The sequence below is a fragment of the Aethalodelphis obliquidens genome, unplaced genomic scaffold (genome assembly GCF_003676395.1).
Source record: "Aethalodelphis obliquidens isolate GAN/ISIS:26980383/991018 unplaced genomic scaffold, ASM367639v1 scaffold2, whole genome shotgun sequence".
NCBI classification, from domain to species: domain Eukaryota; kingdom Metazoa; phylum Chordata; class Mammalia; order Artiodactyla; family Delphinidae; genus Aethalodelphis; species Aethalodelphis obliquidens.
This window is the reverse complement of record NW_020837946.1, coordinates 57,909,399-57,932,466: the sequence shown is the minus strand read 5'-3', so window position 1 is coordinate 57,932,466 and position 23,068 is coordinate 57,909,399. Positions and strand designations below refer to the sequence as shown.

At 40.8% G+C, this 23,068-nt stretch overlaps 2 protein-coding genes across 23 annotated transcripts in view; one reads left to right on the top strand and one right to left on the bottom strand.

The window, feature by feature from the left end:
- The window catches only part of LOC113631423 (uncharacterized), a 114,066-nt gene that overhangs the window by 76,277 nt on the left and 14,721 nt on the right, over positions 1 to 23,068 (top strand). For 10 of the 19 annotated variants that reach the window (XR_003437341.1, XR_003437324.1, XR_003437335.1 and 7 more), the window contains exon 1: positions 10,150 to 10,437. Coding sequence is in view for 1 of the 19 variants with exons in the window: in XM_027127870.1 (XP_026983671.1) it covers positions 6,754 to 6,795; positions 6,829 to 6,901; positions 10,361 to 10,441 (196 nt within the window). In the remaining 18 variants the exon portion in view is untranslated. Of the gene's footprint in view, positions 1 to 6,753; positions 6,796 to 6,826; positions 6,902 to 10,149; positions 10,442 to 18,753; positions 22,184 to 23,068 lie in introns of those variants that run through there. The other 9 variants (XR_003437337.1, XR_003437322.1, XR_003437332.1 and 6 more) reach the window with 7 other exon arrangements.
- WIPF1 (WAS/WASL interacting protein family member 1) overlaps positions 843 to 23,068 on the bottom strand; it is a 111,962-nt gene continuing 89,736 nt past the window's right edge. For all 4 annotated transcript variants that reach the window (XM_027127852.1, XM_027127862.1, XM_027127856.1 and 1 more), the window contains 7 exons: positions 22,715 to 22,803; positions 18,617 to 18,746; positions 13,160 to 13,288; positions 9,364 to 10,155; positions 5,429 to 5,641; positions 4,580 to 4,693; positions 843 to 1,184 (listed from right to left, as the gene is read on the bottom strand). In XM_027127852.1, coding sequence (XP_026983653.1) covers positions 1,129 to 1,184; positions 4,580 to 4,693; positions 5,429 to 5,641; positions 9,364 to 10,155; positions 13,160 to 13,288; positions 18,617 to 18,746; positions 22,715 to 22,765 — 1,485 coding nt within the window. In that variant the 5' untranslated portion in view covers positions 22,766 to 22,803 and the 3' untranslated portion in view covers positions 843 to 1,128. The remainder of the gene's footprint in view (positions 1,185 to 4,579; positions 4,694 to 5,428; positions 5,642 to 9,363; positions 10,156 to 13,159; positions 13,289 to 18,616; positions 18,747 to 22,714; positions 22,804 to 23,068) is intronic.

Here is a 23,068-nt window from a genome sequence, read left to right as displayed (position 1 = left end):
ATAAGGCAGGAGGCCAACCGACAGATGAGCTCAAGGCAGCTGCTTCTAAGCCCCAGAGCCCCAACTGGCTTTCAGTTTCTCTCCAATGGCTTTATTCCACATGACTGTAAACCCTATTATATCAATTTCTGACCTTGGTACTGTGAAGCAACATCTGCATACAGATTTCCAGGGAAGAGGGAAATAAGGGAGAAAAATCTAAGGAAAGCTGTTTGCCAAACAAGGTGTTGGGTCCTAACTTTATTTTTAGTTACCTCTTGAATTGCTAAAGCTCATCTTGCTTTTTTGTTTTTTAAACAAGAGGTTTTTGCACTAGCCTCTATCTTCTGGACCTGTGCTGTCCAACATGGAAGCCACCAACCATGTGTGGCTATTGAGCATTTGCAATGTGACAAGTCTGAATGGAGATGTGTTCTAAGTGTAAAATACATACCAGATTTTGAAGACTTAGTACCAAAAAAAGAATATAAAATATCTCATTAAAATTGTTATATTGATTGCAGGTTGAAATGATATTTTGGATGTCGGTTAAATAAAATATATTAAAGTTAATTTCACCTATTTTCCTTTTTAATGTGGCTACTAGAAATTGTAAAATTGTATATGTGGCTCACATTATATTTCTATTGGACAGCTCTGTCCAAGACGGCCAAAGATTGGACAGCCTGTAACTGCAAACATTTCATATAAGCAACTTGCTTAGGTGGTCTGTGGTTCATGGAAACAGGAGGCCAAACATGCAAAAAAGGCATGGAAGCAAACAGCTCTCAGGGACCTTAATATCGTGATCTGTAGCAAAAAAGCAGTGAATGCTTGAATTTCATGGGTTGAAAGCTGGGACACAATTCATTGCTGCCTACTTGCCACAAAAGCCTATACTGATCCCCAAAGCAGCCAACAGGCTATAGCTGAAGCAAGCAATAGCTTTAAGAATATACACAATATAAAAAGCGAGGTGCATTTCTTTACTGCATACACACCCTGCACACATGCATTCCCACATCACCTCCCTTCTTCCCTATTGCCATCATGAAGGGGACAAGGGAAGACAAGAGAAGGAGGGTGTGCGACTTGGACAGCAACAGCAGAAGGAGCTCTTGGGCTTGGGTGGAGAAGAGCAGGCAAGGATCACCTCGGGATAGGAGGAAGGGGTGGGGCACCCCTTTCTCTTCGGTTGGATCCACCTTGATGAAAAAATAGACAAAATATAAATTTTGGTTAGAAAGCTTATGTTCTCACTGTAAAACTTAAGAATGGTTGCAAAAGAACCCACTACACGCCCCCCGCCATGATCAAGGCTGTAAATAACTTGCACATGTGCATGAGAGATGAGGGGAAGAAGCAAGTAAGGATCTGAACAAATTTTACTAGAGAAGGATGACCTACCACTGGCTACCAAGTACTCGTGCGAACTTAAAGTTTTTAAAAAGTCACTTTTTTCCTCTTCACATAGTATGTGTGATTATACATTACATATAATATATATATTATAGATTGAGAAAATACGGATGAGAAAAACAAAACAAAACTTCACCAATGCTTTTACCACCCAGAGATAACCAATAACATTATATGTATATTTTCCATATATAAACAGTTCCCTTTTTCCTTCCAAAAACAGGATCATATATAGTCCATTTGAACATTTCTCAAAGTCATTACTCTTTACAAATATAATTGTTAATGACACATTGCATTCTATTACATAAGTATACTGTAGTTTATCTATCTAATCATTCCCCTTTTTTTGGGCATTTAGATATCTTCTAATTTCTAAACAATGCTTTTTTGATAGCAGCCATCCTAATAGGTGTAAAGTGGTAGTTTTATTTGTAGTTTTATTTGTGTTTTCCTAATGATTAGTGATGTTGAGCATCTTTTTATGTGCTTATTGGCAAGCTGTATATCTTATTTCAAGAAATATCTATGCAAGTATTCAACCATTTTAAAACTTGGGTTGTTTTGTTGTTGTTGAATTGTAGGAATTCTTTATGTATTCCAGATATTAACCTTTTATCAGATATATGATTTGCAAATATTTTATCCCATTTCATGGGTTTTCTCTTCACTCTATTGATAGTGTTCTTTTAAAAACTATGCATATTCATGGGCTGTCAGCATGCCATAACTAGGTTTAAAATCCATTCACAATTAAAAAATTCATTTGTCCCATGCACATTTTGTTTTGAGGATCTAACAGGTCTTAGGCATGAAACCAGGTGCTCAGATGCTGTGAGTAGGTCTACCAGGGACTTGAGTCAATCGAGTAGGTCTGCTAAGGCCACAGTTCTGATACTCAGGTGGACTGGCATTGATGGATTCCTCAGCAGGCCACCACTTCCCTGACAGCAACCAAAGTAGCCCACTTAGGGATTCCTGAGTTAGAACAAATCTCTGAGCAAGGGGAGGAGTTAGAGGAAAACAGTGGCAGTCCATTACCTTGCCTCTTCCTGTTTTTATCCCAACCAAGTCTTTTGTTGGGCAGGGACCTGAGGAAAGACTCATCTGGTTGTAAATCAGCTATCTGTCACGGAGACTTGACTGTCAATTGACACGCCACAAATGTTGAGCAAAACAAGGGCTGGCCTTGTGCAAAGCTGCAGTTAGGAGGCACTGTTCAGGGCTGTCTGGGTGCCCTACCAGGTAGTGGGCCTGGAGGCTGAGGCAGGTACAGGAGCAGGATAAAACCACTCCATAGTACTTTCTTTGTGTTAGAGAGATGATCCATTATCATTATAAAATATTAAACATGCCCAATGCTAGAAATATTTTTTTAAAGCTACAAAAACATTTTTGGAGGGCTGTGGAAATTAATTTACCGATCTAAGAAATATTTTTAAATGCTGCTGTATTTCAAGCTCTGTGCCACTTTCAGAAGATGCAGTAGTGAGCAGGGCCTAGTTCCAGTTCTCAAGCTGTGGACAGTCATAAAGACAGGAAGCTGGGGGGAAGGAATGTGTTCAGCTATTAAATTAAAAATCTAGAGGGGCTGGGGAGGATGGCTCTGTTATTGACGTAAATATACAAATAGCACAGAGTGGGGTGGGGGAAGAGAACTCGAGGATGCTGTTCCCACGTGAAGACTTTTTCACCAAAAATTTCAACCACCAACTCTTGTATGATAATTTTATTACAGTTATGCCTCTTTTATTAGGCATCATCTAGAATGCAGTATTCCACATAAATAAGTTTTTCTAGGAATTAAACTTGTCCTTTCAAGCAGCAATATTCTGTTTACTTCTGGCATTTTTTTCAGGGAAATTTTTCTAAAATATTTTCTAATTCTTTGAATTCTTCAACAGAAGCACAAAGCACAATTTGTCTTGTTCTTAATAACCCAACAGAAACAACTGTATTGTCCAGTGCTGTGATACCTAGCAGAGCTCTGTGTTCCTAGCTCCTCCTTTAACCCAAGACTGCCACCTATCTCTTCTCCCCGAAGTCAGTGATTTTGCTTCTAACCAACCTTGACTTCAGCTGATATTAATCTGCTCTAAGGCTGGGAACCAACCAAGCAAAAATTAAGAACTGTGTGTTAAGAAAGAGTCATTAGGCTCAGAGTACATGAAGGAGCTCTGCTGGGCAATGAGGACAAGGCTAGGATCATGTGACAGTTCTTTGACATGCTCAAACACTTTTTCTCCACTCATTTCTGGCTTGGGAGTTTGGTCTGAAGCTAAGGCTGTTACAAGATGGGGCCTCATCAGTGATATATGTATATTTCATGCTAATTCTTCCTTAGTTCTATACATTTATTGTTGTGAAATATCAGTTTTTCTATTTCCTCTTCTTGTTCACGTATTTCTTTTCAGTAGGGGAAAACTGATGCACTTCTTTATGGTAGCATTACATCTATAAGGAAAAAAACAATCTAAATGTCCAATAATGGTAAACTAAATTATTATATGCTGACTTGATGGAATTCTGTAGAATAAAAACCATGTGATAAAATAGGGAAGTGTTTACTCAGCAATGTTATATAAATCTCATCAGCAAAACCCATACTCTATAATTATTAAACTATATAAATTAATCAGAATTAGATGGATAAAAATTAGAAGACAACCTAGTAAAATGAAAATATCTGTTATGTTATGTAGAGAGATTATGGGTATACTTAAAATTTTCATGTAATGCTCTGTAAAGTTATGATTATATTTAAACGATCAAGGCAGTTACAGTGAGTTTTTGTTATAATTAGACATTCTGCCAGTCCCAAAACTAGTAGGAATAGAAGATGGCTCTAATCGTGCCATCTTAGGAAGATCAAAATGGGGAAAGATTGTCCAAACAAGCAAAATAATAAAATTTAACCTACTAGCAAACTAAAGGTATTTTGAGCTTGTAATGACACATTAAAATAATCATTTCTCATATGCATTCTGGATGTCTCCATTTTCCTCAATGAGTGTAGAAAGGGAGTTTACTAGAATTTATATGGTTCCAAATCCAGGAGTGATTTCTCTGAAATCGCCCCACTCCAGGCAAGAGACCTGGATTTCCTATACAACCCTCAGTTGTGTATAACCCAGGCTACTCAAGTATGAAGGCATCCAATTGCCCTTGTAGAAATACTCACTCCGGCTTTCATTTCTTGCCAATTTACTGGGATAACTTTTGGTTGTTGGTACATATGGCTCTGGAGGTGGCAAATCAGAAATCGGATGGAAGAAGAATCTGCTTTCCCACTCATCTGAGGGAGAGAAACAAACAATATCTTCAGTAACAGACAATCTTCTCTGAAGACTTATGTAACGAAAGGCACAGAATGAAATACAGAGAGAATGGCAGAGATCGCTTCTGGTTTTATGTCTAGAAGTTTAGAGAAAAGCTGGAAGTGCTACAAATGTCACTGATTAGCACAGCGATAAAATATAGTGGTCTGCATATCAAACCAAAGACAGATCCAGGTGACTTTAACTAGAGTGACTAGGACCCAGCCAGTCCCTCTCAGGAGCTGGGGACTAAGGTTTGGGATGTCTTTCTTAATTATTCCTTCATCAGTGGAAGGAATAACTAGGACCCTCTGATAACAATGGCAGAGATAAGCTGCTCAATATCTGCAGGCCATTGGGCCTCTTACCCACCATGAACTGTTCAGAAAGGTAGGTATAAGGTTAGCTACAAAAATGGTTCTTTTCAGAATTCTGGAACCTCTGGAAAGTTAACCAAAATGAGACTCAAACAAGGAACAGAGAAAAATGATCTGCCTTTTTGGGGAGTGGAGGAAGGGGGATTACTATTTTTCATTTGAAATCATGGTGGGCCCTACAGTGCTTAGATTAGTGCTGTGCAGTATGGTAACAATGAGGGTCACACAAACACGAAATGTTAATGCAAACATACAAACAGACACAAACACACCTGCCATTCAACTGCTGCCCTACTATAGCTTGTACATTTCCAAGGAGCCGGGACCACACCTCACCTTCACATGAAGAGTCTTGGAAGCCGTTTCTAATTGATGTCGATGGTGGAGGTGGGGGAGGCACCCCAGTGCCAGGCCTGTCGGGAGGAAGAGGAGGCCGGGGCCCACTTCTGGGACTGTCTGTTCCACTCCTGGATGGCAACTGAGGGGTGGCAGGCAGGGCCCGAGATGTGCTGCCATTTCTGTTCATTGGAGGAGGTGGTGGGAGAGGGCCTGGAGCAAAAGAAAAATGACATTTAGTGCTGTACCTTACACTGTACATTACTATCATCATGGTCATCAACATGCAATTATTGAGTGCCTGCTGGATACATGCCCTTTTACTAGGGAATGTGGAGAAATGGTGGAGAGTTCCTAGGAGGTTTAGCCAAGAAATGATTAGGCGCATATAAGCACAGAAATGCACAAATGTACACACATACGTGGAACAAGTGCACATTGATAGCTAAATGGCTGTTTGGCTTTGAGTTGAGATTGGAGGTGATGCAGTTGACAATGGTAATCATTTGTTTATATTGACAACTGTATACTTTAAAAAACATTTAAAATTCCTTTTAAATAGCTGTTGAACTAATTACTGTGACATGTTACTTATTAAGTAAATGCTGTTTTAAAAATAAGATAGTTATGAACTTATTTTAGGTCTCCAGAGGGACTAAGTTCTTTAAATGCATAGTATTATCGCTAATTATGCAAGCATGTTTCTGTGATGCATATGATCTGTTTCCAGGCAGAAGCGGGATCAGGAAACCAAACATCAGTTATCCCGAGAACAGTAAGAGCTCCTTCTTGGTTCTTCCTCTCTGGGGAGTCAGATTAACAGAGGGAGTGACAATCAGCTAATCAATGTGCATGGCTGTAAATGCTGGTGCAGTATCCTGACCCTGTGCAGGCTGGTTGTCCTGTGGAACTTGATTTCCTGTCTACGAAAGAACACCTTTCTCACTGCACTGTTGCCAGAAATACTTAGTCAAAAAGCAAATAAAAAGTATTATATAGTATTTGAAACCATGTTTTAAAAATGCAGTGGTGTGGTATAATCAGAAAATTTTAAGTTCTTAGTAAATAATTCAAAGTAAATTCTTTTTGATAGTACAAAGGAACATATCTTGCTTTTCCCATCCTCCAAATGCAGAGGCTGTTTGGGTCATGAGTAAATTTTTAAAAAGAAAAAAAGAACTTGAGCATCTCTCATGCAAATCAAAATGGCCTTAGTAATTATTCCTGACCTTCAGTGGTGTGTTCCACTAGCAACATGCTGACATCTTTATGTAAACACAATGTCTTATGGTGCTAGAAATATAAATATGTCTTGTTAATTACAGATTCAGAATCCAACTAGAGGACCTTAAAGTGAATGACCCACCCATCAAAGATATTCCTGTCTGGAAGTCTTGGCTCAGATCTCTGATGGAGGTGGGAGGCATGCCCAGCCCTGGTTCGTCTCTCAAGGAGTCTTCAGTGCCTAATCTGGTAGGGTTTATTCATTGCCCCATCTACTTCTCACTGCTGGAGTCCTAGTTAGTATGAGTAGATTTACTGGGGGGAGAAGTGGCTCACACGCTGTGGGCTTAATGGCAGTGGTAGTACCACCACATAACTGTCACTGAATGCAAACTAGACTTCCAATACTATGGGGCCTGGTACTACGTAACCTGATCAACTTGATCTCTCTCTCTTTTAAAGTAACTGTTCATGTTCCTTACTCTCCAACCTTCCAGCCCTCTGCTCCAAACCTAGGCAAGCATAACAGAAAACAGATTTCTATTTCCTGTTGGCAGTATAATAATGAAAACGATCATTTGTTGAATGCTACTACATGGGGGGAAATAAGATAACCACTATACACACTGGTCTCATTTAATTCTTACAACAGCCCCGAGGAGCATCAGGACAGCAGGTGAGGCCTCAGAGGTGTTGGAAGGTTAAAGAGCCCAAATCAGTACACTAATGAGTGGAAGAATAGGATTTGACTCCATTCTGTCAAATTCTAAAACACTCCCCTAACAATGAAGCCAAGCCACCTCTCAAAATATAGATGGCCCTTGATGACTTCTCATAGGTTCCTTATGGAAATGTAAATTGGTGGGAATTTTCTAGAGGCTAATTTGGCAATACCTATGAAATCCACAGTTTACTGTGTACATCCATTGTCCTAGGAATTCCATTCCTAGGAATTCATCCAAAAGAAATACACAGAGATGTGCACAAATATTTAGCTACAAGAATGTATCCCTGCATTATCTGCAATAGCAAAACTCTAGAAATGGCCTGTATGACCACGTGACTAATAAATAAGCCAAGGTACTTTTGTGGGATTTAATATTATGCAGCCATTGAAAGTCAGGTTGTAAAAGAAGAGTTAATCATGTCAGAAAATAATGAGCTAAATTAAATAAAAAGAAAATTAGCAAACAATATATGTAGTATGATACTAATTTTGCAAACATGTATATATATGCATTTAAAAAAGACTGAAAGGGTATATAAACAATGTTATATCTGGATGATGGTGGTGGCAGAATTATAGATGATTTTTATTTTCATTATACTTTTATGTATTTTGTACAATAAACAGGTATGACTTAATGTAATTGAAAGAAACAACAAATATATATCACTGCCTATCCTATTTGGGGGAATATTTAATCTGTTGATTAAATCATTTGGTAGAACCAAGCAAACAGCTCCTCAGCCATTTTGTGGGAAAATCCATACCTGTTGGATAAGAAGAAAATGATGCATTTCATTCATCTGACTACTTGTTCTTATTTGTTCATTGAAGCATACTTAATGAGATGCCACAATGTCTAGACTGAATAGACTACCAACTTTTTATATTTGTAGCTGACTCTCCCTGGCAAAGTGGTTTGAAGGAGTGGTTTTCACTTTGCTACACATTACAGTCACCGGGGAGCTTCCAAATATCCTGATGCCCAGTTTGTAACCCAGACCAATGAAACCAGAAATCCTGGGGTAGGAACCCAGGCATGGTGGTTTTTAAAGCTCCCAGGTGATCCCAGTATGTGGTCAAGTTTGAGGACTATTTTAAAAAAGTGTTTATTAGGTTCCTGAGGTCAGGGGGTCAAAGGTCAGTTAGCTTCTCACAGAGCAAAAAATGCCCCATTTCCAGACATCCTGTAGGTATGGTAAGGTTAAATTCCAAAACTAGATAGTTCTTCTGAATCCCTCAATAACAAACAGAAAACAAACAAGCACCTATTAAAAGTAGGAGAGAGAGTACAGACTCCTCACACTTCATTTCACACTGTGCAGGTTCTCCCCTTAGATCCAGGTTTCCAGCCCTGGGTGGGGACACAGATGGGCTTCAGCAGGTCCTTCAATCCATGAAACAGCAGGCAATTTTGAGTTTATGCTTATGAGCATTTTTATGGAGAGAAGGCCTTATTATACCTTTATCTGATTCTCCAAGGGATCTACGTGTCAGAGATGTGAACAGACAGCAAAATGGACTCTAGTATGTGTCAAAACTTGACCGATGAAGAGAAGTACAGGGAAAGTTCATTCACTCTTAAATAACTGCCCTTCTTGTTGGAATAATGGGCCCTCCTGCAGGAGATGGGTATTTAGTTCCCAGTTAAGACAGCAGAAATTCCCTTTCAGGAGATGTCAGGTAGAGTGGTGAGATGGAAGGTGAGTGAGTGGCCTGTTCTTTATTAACTCGCTTGGGATCATTTCACTTCATTGGTTACTTAGTCTCCTCACTTCTGAAACGTGGACAGAAGTATGGGTCCCACTCTCTTCAGAGGTTACGTGAGGCCAAGAGGAAATCATATGGGTTATGTGTCACTTCCAAGGTCAAAGCAGCCCGAGAGTTCACTTAAGCTTTTGTTGGGCTCTCTTCATGTGCAGTTGGTAGTGACTTCTGGGCTGGCTGGGGCACAGGGGCACAACTCACCGCGCTCTGGCCATACCTGATCTGCCCGGTGGGTCCCTCACTGGAGGAGGGGGTCTCTCGCTGGGCGGGGGAGGAAGAGGTCCCGACCGCCCAGGTGAAGGTAAGGGAGGCGCAGATGATGACGACGACGAGGACGACGAGAGGGACAGGTTCCGCTGTGGGAGCCTCGGGATTTCGTCGCCGCCGCCCCCGCCACTGGACCCTGGGGGCACTGGGGGAGGGCCTGGCCGGCTGGGGGGCGGGGGCGGGGCCTGCGCGGAGGGGGAAGGCCGCGGGGTGGAGGGCACCGGGGGCTTGCTGTTCTGAGGGGGAGGCGGGGGGACGGCCTCCCTGTGGACGGAGGGCCTGCTGCCCACTGGAGGGGGCGGAGGAGGGGGTTTGTCATCCAAGGCCCTGCTCGGGGTAGGGGGGAGGGGAGGCCGGTTGGAGAAGGGCGAGGAGGAGCCTGACGGGGTCTGGCGGGTGGAGCCTCCCCCGAAAGCAGCCCCTCGGTTTCCGGGGAGAGGGGGAGGAGTCGGCCCGGGGCTGGGCTGCCTGGGGGCCCCGGGCACTAGGGTGGACCCCCGGTTGTGCAGACTTGACTGAACGGGTCTTGGAGTATTAGGCACTGGAGGCGGAATGTTATCAGGCTTCGCGCCCACGTCGGGCCTCGGGGGAGGCATTCGGTTCCTCTGAGGTTCTGGAGGTCCGCTTCTGTGGCCTGGAGAAGGCACAGGGAACCTCCCTGGGCCACTTGGGGGCGAGAAAGGTTTGGCAGATGTGGGTCTTCCTCCTGGTGGCAAAATCGGGGGTCGGCTCCCTCCAGAATCTGAAGAACAGAAAAAAAAAAAAAAATCAGAAAGTTAGGAACCTTAAAGGCAATCAGAGAACTAGAGTAAATTGCCAGCTACTGGAAGCCCTTTCCTAGATGCTGCAAACGACAGGTAACTATTACTTAAATAAACTAGGTTTTGTGTGTCCTTCCTGGAAGCAGAGGGACAGATCACAGCTCTCTGTTTCTCTTCTACTCCCAGATTCCACAACCCATCAGCTTTCAAAGGGATTCTGGAGAGCTCTCTTGGCTTTATGGATGGACAAGAACCAGGATGAGGTTCGTAAGAGTTCTGGAGACATCCCTGTTCATTACAAGAGGTCGAGAACAGGATGGCATTGGTACATGGGATTTCTGCTAATGATTTTCTTTTCTCCCCATCACTATCCCTGTCCCCCCACCCTGTACCTCTCAGGTTTGAAAAATAATGTAGCTTTCTTAGATGAAGAAATTAGTTATCCCAATGTAAGTTTCTGTATGGGAGGGCTTACCTAGAACCTTTAAAGGTAAATTTCTAAGAGAGTGGAAGAGTTATGATTGAAATAAGAAACTGTCAAAGGAAAAAGAAACTGTCAAAGTTTAAAAGAGTTGACACCAGTGGATGGTCTTAATCTACCAACAAGTAGGCAACTATACAACGTTTTTCCCTACTAGGTCAACTTCCACTTTAATACTGACAGGACAGAACAACCCTACTATTAATACATAATTAATATTCAACTGCTTTGGTTCAACAAAGGGAAGAGCTAAAGAGGAACCAAAGTTATGGAAAAACCCAAACCACCACCCCAGAGTCTCTTAGAACCTAAACTAATTCTTGTAAAATGCTTAGTCTGAAAAAACTTTACCCAGTTCAACTATGAGCTAATTAATATACCAAATATTAACCTGCTATACTATACGTCAGCCATTATTCTAGATGCTAGAGGCAGAGGAGTAAACAAAACAGGAAAGATCTGGCTCTCTTGTAGTTTATGTTCTTCTGGGGGAGATAAACAAAAAACCAGTAAACATAAATATTTTCAGACAGTTATAAGGACTAAAAAGAAACTAAAATAGGCTGATGAGATGAAGAATGCCCAGAGAGGCCAGGTTAGATGGGGGTGGCCCTTCTGAGGATGTGACATTTGAGCTAAGGCCCGCCATGGAGAGGAGGAAGAGAAGTGCTTCAGTCAGGGCCAGCAGGTGCAAAGACCCTGAGGTGGAAATGAGCTTCAAGTTAAAAAACCAAGGCTTTTATGTGTGTGGGGCACAGTGAGCATGGAGGAGAACCCTACGAAATGCAGCCTGAGTGGCTGGCAGGGGCCGGGTCATAGAGAGCCTTGTCGGCCAGAAGGCGTTCAGATTTTATCCAAGGCACGATGAGAGACATCTGGCTGGATTTATGAATAATGTGAACTCTAGAAAGAATTTTTTATTTTGACTTTAGCACTAGATATGAGCTATATTTTCCTTGACTGTGTGGTATAGTTCTATGTCACCAACTTGTGATAAGTTTTACCTTCCAAATTTGGATTAAAGGTGCAGTTACTATCCACATATATGTTACAGGGATGGGACCCATTATGCAGATAGTGTACTATGCAAATACTGTAGCATTTTGTGTACTAACTTAAATTCCATCTTCATTTCATTGTTTTACTTCCAGTTGTCTTTTGCCTGAATTTCTTCACCTACTGTTAAAGTACTGAATGTATGCATTTGTCAGTTGCCTCAAGTCCTTTCAGTGGGTTTTAAATAAACAAATTTAAATGCAGGCCTGGCAAGATAGAATCTCTCATATTCTTGAGTCTCCTTCTAGATGTTGACAATCCAAAACTAAAATAGCCAGGTAACCCTGAGGATTCAGTGACTTTATCTTCATATGAATGTGACACTTTCACACTTTCCCAGTGGACATTTTAAAAGACCATGGAATTAGAAATAAAATTCTTCTAACACAGTAAACATTAAAAAGTAAAGTTTCATGGGAAAATTTCTTGAGCTTCTGTCATAGTCAGGGGAGAGCCTCACACACTCTGTAAGGTATTTTATTTAGGCATGACCAGGTTTAACTTTTTTCTGTGCCATCGTGTTCACAGACAATCCTGTAGGACTCATTTCCATGGCTTCCTGCAGAGAATACTTAGAATCACTAGTTCTAAAATGCCAAATGTCAGGCAAAACACCTTTTTAGGTTTTGTGAGATACGTAATTATATTTCATATGACATGCTCCATTGTGTATTTGAAAAGAGACCCACAAGTATTTACTACACTCAACAGGTGGGTCAGACTACCTCACAAAGAAAGCTGAATCTGCCAGGTCACCAGGCAGAGTTTCCAGGGGTGGCAAGTCCCATTTGCTCCTTCCTTTTCTTCCCACTCTAGCTTACCCTTTAGAAAAGTACAAAAAAGTACAAGTTACCCCAAGGACACTGGGCAAATATTTAACAGCTCGATGGAGCTGTCTGATCCTGATTTAAAAAGAAAAAAAAAAAAAAGATGCTAAATAGAGTCCCTCTTTTTGTAAAAAAATTATTTCATTTATTTTTGGCGGCGTTGGGTCTTTGTTGCTGTGCGCAGGCTTCCTCTAGTTGCAGCGAGCGGGGGCTACTCTTCGTTGTGGTGCACGGACTTCTCATTGCAGAGCGGCTTCTCTTGTTGCGGAGCACAGGCTCTAGGTGTGCGGGCTTCAGTAGTTGTGGCACGTAGCCTCAGTAGTTGTGGCTCGCAGACTCTAGAGCACAGGCTCAGTAGTTGTGGAGAACGGGCTTAGTTGCTCTGTGGCATGTGGGATCTTCCTGGACCAGGGCTTGAACCCGTGTCCCCTGTGTTGGCAGGCGGATTCTTAACCACCGTGCCACCAGGAAAGTCCCTTGAGTCCCTCTTATAAAACAGTGTTAACATTTCAAGAAATCTAAACTGTTTCACAGGGCACAATGCCTTAGAGGGGATGCCAAGTCTCAAAACCGCCAGACTCAGCCTGGTCTTCAGTAACTAAGGAAGGAAACTCTCCTTACCACTCTCCCTGTTGGCTGTGGATCTCAGCTTTGGCATCCCAGCCTGGAACAGTCCTCCCAAACCGGGTGGTCCACCCCCTCCAAAACTCCCACTGCCGCCTCCGCCACCACCACCAGCTCCTTTAGGTTCTGCAGAAGGAAGAAAACACAGCCTTTACACATGTATGAAGACACCACCAGAGAACTTTACCAGTCCTCGCCCAAGTAAACAATCACAATACAACAGGGAGCTGGCAGAACCTAAGCCCATGGTGGACACCTGGAATTTCATTAAAGGGTAGGACTTTAAGGATTCACCCTATCCTCCGTCAGAAAAGCAGAGGGTTCTTTCTACTCCAGGGCAGTCGCAAGCCCAGAGGTAGAAGAATCAGTAATAGATAATGATCTTCCCCTGCTTGGCTGGCTGCCACATGAGTTAATATGTATTGTGTATCATAGGATTTGGTAAATAAAAGTATCTTCAAAGAAAGAAAGTCTTAAGGGAGGAGATGCAATAAAAGGTGAGAAGAAAGGAAACAGTAAAAATAAAGGAGAAGAAAATAAAATATCCCATAATTTTGCTTCATTGAAATACCCACTTTTTTGGTGTATTTTTCCCTGCCAGGTTTTGGTGTTTTTTTTTGTTTTTTCATTTTACATATTTTTTCTCACGACCAAATTCACTACATAGTTTTCAGCCAATACTTTATTGTTAGCATTTCCCATGTCACTAAATATTTTTTGAAAACATGAGTTTAAAGGATTGCATTGTGTTTTAGAACACTGAATGTACTGTAATTTATTTATCCATCTACCTATTTGATGGCCTTCCGGGTTGATTTCAATTTTTTAATATCATAAAACCCAACAGTAGACTTTAACATTTTTAAAATCTTTGCAACTTGAGACGATGCAAAGATTTTGTTTTATTTTGCATTTGTTGCCAAAAAACTGTGAAAGATTTCAAAATAGGCAAACAAGAAAACAAGAAAAAAAAGGAAGAAGAAGAAAGAAAAAGATTACTAAGTATCCAGTCTAGCCTTCTGGGTTATTTCCCATTGCCTTTGAGCTAGTCTGCAACTCTATTAAATTGTACAAAACTGATAATAATGCAAATGATATTTGTCCATAGAAATGCATATTGGTTGTGTTCAGTGTCATGCAATTGATTGACCTGTTTTGCACCTATTTGTAAATTCATTTCAACACTCACCTGCCTACATATGTGTGGTACTTCGAATTCTCCTTTGAATTGATAACATTATATTGGTTCCCTCATTAATTAATGAGCTAAATAAAATCTTTGATATATGTTTATTTTATATCTGTATTAGAGCCATGATTATACCCTCTTTAAAAAACTGTCTCTTAACAATTTATGTATGTATATATGTTTTATGAGGTTAAGTACTGTTTAAAGTTCTACCCCTGGAAAACCTTGTTGAGTCTTTGGTAAGTATTACACGAGATCTACAAATTAATCTGGGAGAACTGACACTTTCATGATATTTAGACTTTATGGAAACCTGGTATATTTTCCCATGTCTTCTGATTTATTCAGTAAAGTTTTGTAATTTTCATGATGTGGGTCACCCATAGTTCTTTTAGAGTCACTTCAAATACATTTTTGTTTGTTGAAATTACGAAAGGAATGTTTTTCCTACTATATTTTGGATTTGGTTATTATTGGCATCAGGAAATTTCATTTGATATCTAATAAATCACTTTCCTGCATTTTCAGAATTAAAATTTATTTTTTACCTTGGATTTTCTAGTAGACAAATGCTCTGCAAATAATAAAGGTAAGGTGTATGCCTTCTTTTCTAAGAGTTGTGTATCTTATTTCTGTTTTATATAAGAAATTACTTTGATGACTGAGCTTCCATAACAGTGTAAGTTATTAATGTTTTATTAATTTAAAGACAATTTATTTTAAAATAATTATAAAGAATAAATATACATTTATATATTTATCTTAAACATAAATTATTAACATTATTAGTATTTTAAAAATAAAGGAAATCATGTTTTGATTTTAATGAGAATGCCTCTAATGTTTCAAAGTTACATTTTTTTTAAAATAAATTTATTTATTTGTTTATTTTTGGCTGCACTGGGTCTTTGTTCTTGTGTGCGGGCTTTCTCTAGTTGTGGCGAGTGGGGGCTACTCTTCGTTGTGGTGCATGGGCTTCTCATTGAGGTGGCTTCTCTTGTTGCGGAGCACAGGCTCTAGAGCACAGGCTCAGTAGTTGTGGCGCACGGGCTTAGTTGTTCGGCGGCATGTGGGGGTCTTCCTGGATCAGGGCTCGACCTCGTGTCCCCTGCATTGGCAGGCAGATTCTTAACCACTGCACCACCAGGGAAACCCCCAAGTTACATACTTTGAAATAACTTTTGAAATAACTTTTTTTTCTAAGTATTCGTGGTTAGCAAGGATCCTTCCACTCTGGGTTTTTAAGACTTTCTTATGGCATGGAATTTTATCAAATGCCTATCCAGGATCTACTGAGATCATTATATGGTTTTCCTTATTTGATATGATGGATATATAGACTTTCTAACATTAAAAATGAGACAAACTCTGGATTTGGTGAATTATTTTTTTTAACATACTATTGAATTAGAGTTTTTGGAGTTTTAGTTAGTATCCTCTCATCTGTGATCATAAGTGGTCTATAGTAGGGTTTCTTAGCCTTGGAACTACGGACATTTGGGGGTCAGATAATTCTTTGTTGTGGGTGACCATCTTGTTCCCTGTAGAATGTTTACAGCATCCCTGGCCTCTACCCACTAGGTGTCAGTAGGAACCCTCCCTCACCAAGTTGTGATAACTAAAAATGCCTCCAGGCATTGCCACGTGTCCCCTGAGACACTGATACACCAGCTTTCTTTCTGTATATATGCTGCCTTTGTCATGTTTTGATATTAAGATCATGCCAATCTCATTATACCTAACAGATAGCTTTCCATGTCTTCCTACATTTAGGAATGATTTATATAGCATTTGAATTTGTTGTTTCTTAAAATCTGAAATAATTTTCTGATAAAATCATCTGGCTCTAAAGCTTTTTAGAGAAAAAGTAATTTGATAAAGTTTTCAACTTTTTCCTTGCTCACTGAAGCTTCATGAATGATTTTTGGTAAATTTGTACTTTTCTTAAAAAGTTAAATTCTTTAAGAATAACTTCATTGTAGCATCCTTAATTTTAGAAAATCTGCTTTGAATCTTTTATTTAATCTGCTTTCTGAGCTCTATTTATTCATTTGTGTTTTCTTTTTTTCTGGATTGATCATAAGTCTTTGTCATTGATCATAAGATTGATCATAAGTCATTGATCATAAGTCTTTGTCAGCTCTGTATCTTTTCTAGGTGTGGAACTTTCTGGGATACTTATGGGAACTCTGCTGATAGAAGAAACAATCTGATACTGAACTCACAAGAATTACTTCGCCTAGTACGCTATATCAAATTAGAATAACCATTTCTGGAAGTGCATGCAAAATTGCTTCCATATAAAATTTAAAAGTTTTACTCATTTAAATTATTGCCAATAATATTAATAATGCCCTTGACATTAAAATGTTATTGGTTGATGAACGATGCATTCTGCAATACTGCATTTCATAGGACACCTTTACCTGGTATTGAACATTCAAAGAGATCGATGAACTTGTTCTATCAGACATCGTCCACTAGTGTTCTTAACTTGCAACAGTTGTACAGCTTTCCGATAGAGAAGCTACACTAGCTCTAGGTCACTCTGCTAACAATTAAATTGGAGGACAAAGCTGACCTCAAGAGTTATATCCTGTATAACCATGGTCAACATTTTGACATAGAACCCAGGGAGGTTTCACCTGCAAACAAATACAAAACCATGGATGGACTTTGCCACTTGCAAAGAGCTTCTAACAACAGTGTTAGCGTCCAGTTAAGTTCATGAACAAGGGCATGCATTGGGTTGCATCTGGTGTCCACAAGGCAAAGTGCATTCTTAAACATCACTGAGCAGATGGGAGGGAGAACTAACACTCTTTTCCATTTAATGAGAGAAGTGTATCTTGAAGAATATAATGAACTTCCACTAGTGGATTCAGGACTAGGCCCCAGACTGTCCATTCTCCTTCAACGTCTAGGGAATTCTCCAGAGCCTAGGCTCCCTCTCGTAGTGGAGAGAACCACTGGGCTCTGGTCTAGAGGTTGGCAGTTTGTGGAGTTCCTCTGGCCCCATCCCAGGCACCACGATTCAATGGGTATTGGACCAGAGCTCCCCAGAAAGAAGCGACTGGGCTGGGCAACCCCAGGGAGAACCTTGTGACACAGATCAGGAAAACTAAGCAATTGACTATACAATAACCACACCATTTTGTGGGCATTCTGACCCAGAGGTAAGACTTCATCAAAAGTCAAAGACCCTCTAGTTCCACTGAGGTGTGGTGCATTCCATCTGCACCACCTTGCCTGGTAACAGAGCAAAACTCAAAGGCCTTTGTCTTGATCTTCCTCTTTTCCACCTTCCTCCCTCACCAATGTTCTCACCTAACACTGATCTTTCTCTTCTACTCGTTAGGCACTTTTCCTAGAAATTCCTCCACTTGGCTAAAATCCTACATCGTTATTCACTTGTCTCCAAACTCCCTCTGGTGAGTTTAGGACAGTCTAATTCCTGTTGAGTCCAAGTGGCATCTGTGGTCGAGGATGAATTCTGGGCACATCTGGCTGGCAGTGGAAATGTGTGAGGAGTGTGAGATGATAGTCTTGAGGCCTGATAATTAACTTCCGGTAGATTCTAGCCATCTGTAATGTTTCATTCTGTTGTAAATGTTAATAAGTAGCCCTGTATGGTGGGTACTTGTTTGTTTACACATACCCTGCCTTGTTCCAGAAAGTATCTCAGATTTATGATGGGTCAATAAGCAAAGCTGTGATCTCATTTCCTCTCTCTCTAACCCCCTAATAATCATAACTACACTTGAATTATACATTCCAGGCAACAAAACACTTTCAGAAGCATTGTCTCATTTGATGCTCACAACAAACTTGTGAGGGTAGTAGAACAGGTATTATCTCCATTTTACAAATGAAGACAAAGGGTTGGAGATGGTCAGGGCTCGAACCTACATCCTTTGATTCCAAGACTAGGGCTCTTTCCATATTTCATGCTGCCTTTTGCGCTGTGGTAAGATGAGCAAAGGGTTAATTTCCAGAAAGTGCTGTAAAGAGTTGTGAATAATTCAGAGAATTGCTGCTGTGTGTGTCTTGGACAAAGAATTATTATACTGGCTTCCTGCAGCATTAGAGGGAACCCAAGCCAGAGCCATGGCCTACAATGAGTGATACAGTCCCTTATTCTGCTAGCTTTGCAGCTGTTGTTAACCAAAAAAAAAAAAAAAATTTTTTTTTTTGGTGGGAAGAGTAGAGTTGATTGTTAGGTCATAAACCATTTATCTCCATGGAACATAACTTTTTTTACTTACTGTCCAATATCGGTGCACTTCTGTCATTGGTGACTGTCTTCTTTAGTTTCTTCCCTTTGTTGATGTCAGAGAGAAGAGCATTTCTCCCAGCCTGCTCTGACTTACTCAAGGTAGGCTTTTCTGTATTGGCCTGAAAGGAAACACGCAAACTCGTATTCATCTTTTGAATTAAAATCATGTAGTACAACACTCGGTGGGGACAGCTAGCGCATTGGGAGCTTGTTATTAAGATTCTTGGCAATAGGCTGTAAATTCTCTACAAGTTTTAGACCCGATGTCACTCTTTTTAAGACCCAGACATTTGGGAGCAGATGCAGCAATACATTACATTCATTTTTAATGCAGGAAGAGTCACTCCCTGATAAAAGTCTCTGAAAATTCAGACCACAATCTGGCCGTAACCAACAGAGCAAGGGGTGGATGGCTAGAAACGAGCAGGGAATTTTAAGTCTGAGAGGAATTTGCAGGATACTATGAGGCTTCATCCTCTAGAATGTTCTCTGAAGAACATCTCTTTCTTGTCTTTTGGAACTAACCTGGTGCAAGAGGAAAATTGTCTTTATCAAAAAGGGTCAGCTGTATTTTTTTTTAATCCACCAAAATTTTAGAAAATAATTCCCTCTGGTTACACTGACAAGAGACTTTTTTCTTTTTAATTTAAGGCAGATTGGAGGTATAATTTACAAATAGTAAAATCACCCTTTTAGTGTACAGTCCTGTGAATTCTGACAAACATATACAATCGTGTAGCCACCGTCACAATCAAGATATACAACACTTCCATTACCCCCCAACTCCCTTCATGTTCCTCTGGGCTAAGGTGTTCCTGATGTTTAATCCCTTAAAAAATTTTTTTTATTTTAAAATTCTTTTCCATTATGGTTTATTACAGGATATTGAACATAGTTCCCTAATCCCTTTGAAAGCTTAGCCCACAGAAACTGCACAGCTGACAATGGTGCTGCTTTAAAACCTTTGGGGGGACTTCCCTGGCGGTCCAGTGGTCAAGACTCCGTGCTTCCACTGCAGGGGTGTGGGGTTGATCCCTGGTCAGGGAACTAAGATTCCACAAGCTGCGATGAGCAGCCAAAAAATAAAAAATAAAAAAATAAATAAAACCTTTGGGTATTTTCTATAATTTCAGAATTCCTGGGAAAGATTCTTACTGTGAAATTGGGATTTTGTTTTTTCAGGGTTCTTTTAGGGAGTGGGAACACTAAGACGCCAGCAGACGGACTCGGAAGTAGGCGTGTACCTGTGTTTGTCACACTTGGAAACTGGCTTGGTCTGGCCTGGTCCTGGGGAGAGTCGTCTTCCCCAAACCCAGTGGTACTTCTGGCAGCCGTGAGAGTCCTTTGAGGCTCGCCCCAGCCCTTCTGAAAGGCTCTGATTTCACAGATGCCAGCAAGGGCCACAAGGAGTAAACCTGGGCAAGTTTAGCTTGATACCTGACCCAGCTATTTATTAGAGGCAGAGGGAGAGCTAAGAAAAACCCTGAAGCAGGCTAAACAGAATCTCTGTGTATGAAACTGAAAGGGTCTTAATTAAATTACAAAGTAGTACTTGCTCACGATAATAACAGCTAACATTTATATAGCTTTCACTGTGGGTCAGGCACCGTTTTTAGCATTTTAAGTATACTAATTCATCAACCCTGTGAGTCATGACTTTCATTTTAGAGTCAAGGAAACTGAGGCACAGGGAAGTTAAATCATCAACCCAGTTACCCAGCTGGTAAGAGGAGGAGCTCGGATTCAAAGCCTGGCAGCCTGACTCCGGAGCCTTCCCTGACAGAAGGATAAACGCGGGATCTAGAATGCCCTTCCCCGGAAATGGGGAGGTGTTAAAGAGTACAAACTTGCAACTAAAACATGAATAAGTTCTGGAAATCTAATGTACAGCATAGTGATTATAGTTAACAATGCTGTATGATATACTTCAAAGCTGTTAAGAAACCAGAACTTAGATGTTCTCACCACAAAAAAGAAATGATAATTATGTGATGTGATAGAGGCATTAGCTAAAACTATGGTGGTAATTATAATACATAAATGTATCAAATCAATGTGCTGTCCACCTTAAATTTATAGAATGTTATATGTCAATTATATCTCAGTTGAAAAAAAATTAATAAATAAAATGCCCTTTCCCCACTGGCCTCCAGCCCTCCTCTGAAGCAAGCCTGTTACGAGCTTCTTGGCAGTCAGTTCCAGAAACGCTCTTTGCATATACAGTTCGCTTTTGCTAATGGGATCATCCTCTATTGCTCTGAAACTTGTTTTTATAACTTAACAACATGCCTTGGACACCTTAGAAAGAGCTTTTTGAATTACCTATTGTCTTCGTTTTAAGGATGAAAAAACCTGAGGCGTCTAGAGGTTAAGCGCCACGTCCACGTTGGTTCTCTTCAGGGTTTTGGATCAGCAGCCCTCCCTGGCCTCCTGTTCTGCCTCAAAATTTATTTTGACACCTGACCCCCTTGGGTGCTGACTTATCTCTTGACTGTGCTGTTCCACTGGATGGTGTCCTACGATGGCCACCAACCTTTCCATCTTCTCGTCTCTATATCCTGTCTCTCTAGGATCTTGCTTTTAGTCAGGTAATAATGGATAGAAATGAGTGGATAGGATAAACCAGGGTGTCCCAAACTTCAACCATTCTGGTACAACTTTTGTGACTTTTGTCATCTTCTCATGCTACCTGTGTTATTATTTAATATTTTTCATTAAGTTAATTCACTATATTATTTACTATACTATTTCTCAGTGAACATTTCTTTTAAATTAACTCACTATTAAACCCTGGGTGTGCCAGTTATAACTTTTACAATACATATTAAACACGAGCATTAAAATTAAAAAAAAAAAAATCAAGGCACATACGACTCAGCAGTGGTGCAAAACCTATACTTTTGGGGAAATATAAACTAGTCCTTCTATGCTAGCCAGATCACAGCTTTTCAAACTTATCTAAGGGAAGGACGAATTTTTAAGAAAAAAATTTCCAATCCGTCATGGACCAATATTTTGTAAAATAACAATGACTTATTAGAAAAATGAATCCGTTTAAAAAAGACACACAAAATACAATCTTAGAAACAATAGACATAACACCACTATCAGATTGCTATAAGTGTTTCTAAGCGCTTACTCTAAATTTCTGTACTTATTTTTGGGGGACTCTAACCAGGAGTTGGAGGATCACACTTGGAATAGCAATGAGCTAATCAATGGTCTCTTCTTCCAACTAGGTTCCAGCCTTAGATGGGTTATAAAAAATGTGTACCATGGAAGCCTAGGCAAGAGACTTTTCCTCTCTGAGCTCCAGTTTCCTCAAGTGAAAAGTGAAGGGCCCATCACTGGGAGGCTCCTTAGCAGCAAAGGCCTCACATACTGGGGGGATGCGTCTGGGAGACCTTCCGTATCACTGCGGGGAGGGCTGCCGGCTTCCTGGAAGAGGGTGCACTAACTTCTGAGGATGGGTCCATCAGGGGGCCAGGATGAGCCCAGAGAAGAAATTCCTTAGGAAAGTACACACGGAACTGCGAGGATGGATTTAAAGGGCGAAGTAAGTGGGGGGGGGGGAGGGGGGAGTGGAAGATGGGGGTTATTTGTCAAAAACAGAGAGGGAAGAAAGATGGCGAAAGGCAGAGAAAAAGAAAGTGAGTCTGGAGGACACTTTAATGGATGCATTTTCAGACAGGCAGACTGGGTCTCTGGACTATCCTGCCCAGATGTTAAAGGCTAGAAGCTGAAAACAGTGCAGGCTGGGCAGAACCGCTCCTGCCAACCGTCTTGGGCCAGCGTGTTCAAATGAACAGGACGTGTCTCCTTGATGGAGGAGGCAGAGGAAACCTAACTAAGCCACATTCCACGCGTGTCCTATGCATCACATGAGACCTTAGACTACAAAACATTTTCGTATTGTTATCTGCTGCATCTCAGGCTCTGGCTTATTTACTGCAGCACCTGGAAAGCTTACCATATCATTCATATTTAAGCCAGAATGTGAATACACTGAAAACAAATACACGTGTGCCAGGTTCAATTTTGTTTAGCTTGCTTCGTGCATGGGCCATGGATGGGGAGAATCACTCACCAGAGAAAACGTGGGCGGTGGCGGGGGTGCTGGAGGGGGCGGTACGGGCATCCTGGATAGTTACGTTTTCAGCAGTCTGGCTGACAAATCTGTAAAAACAAAAAGAAACAAAGCACCATCACGTATTAGACTTCTTAGTAATACTCCATCCTAATCTTCCTTCCCGCTTTCCCGTCAAAGTGGCAGCTATTCACGAAGCCCACCTTTTATAAGAGGTGGAATTGCTTTACGGCATGGCTAGGATGTTACTATTCTGGAAGGAGGTCAGCAGGGAAGGCTTCTCAGCCGAAGTGCCTGGAGATACTGGAAGCAAAACCCAGTGCCTCATGCTGCTCAATCCCACCACCACCAAAG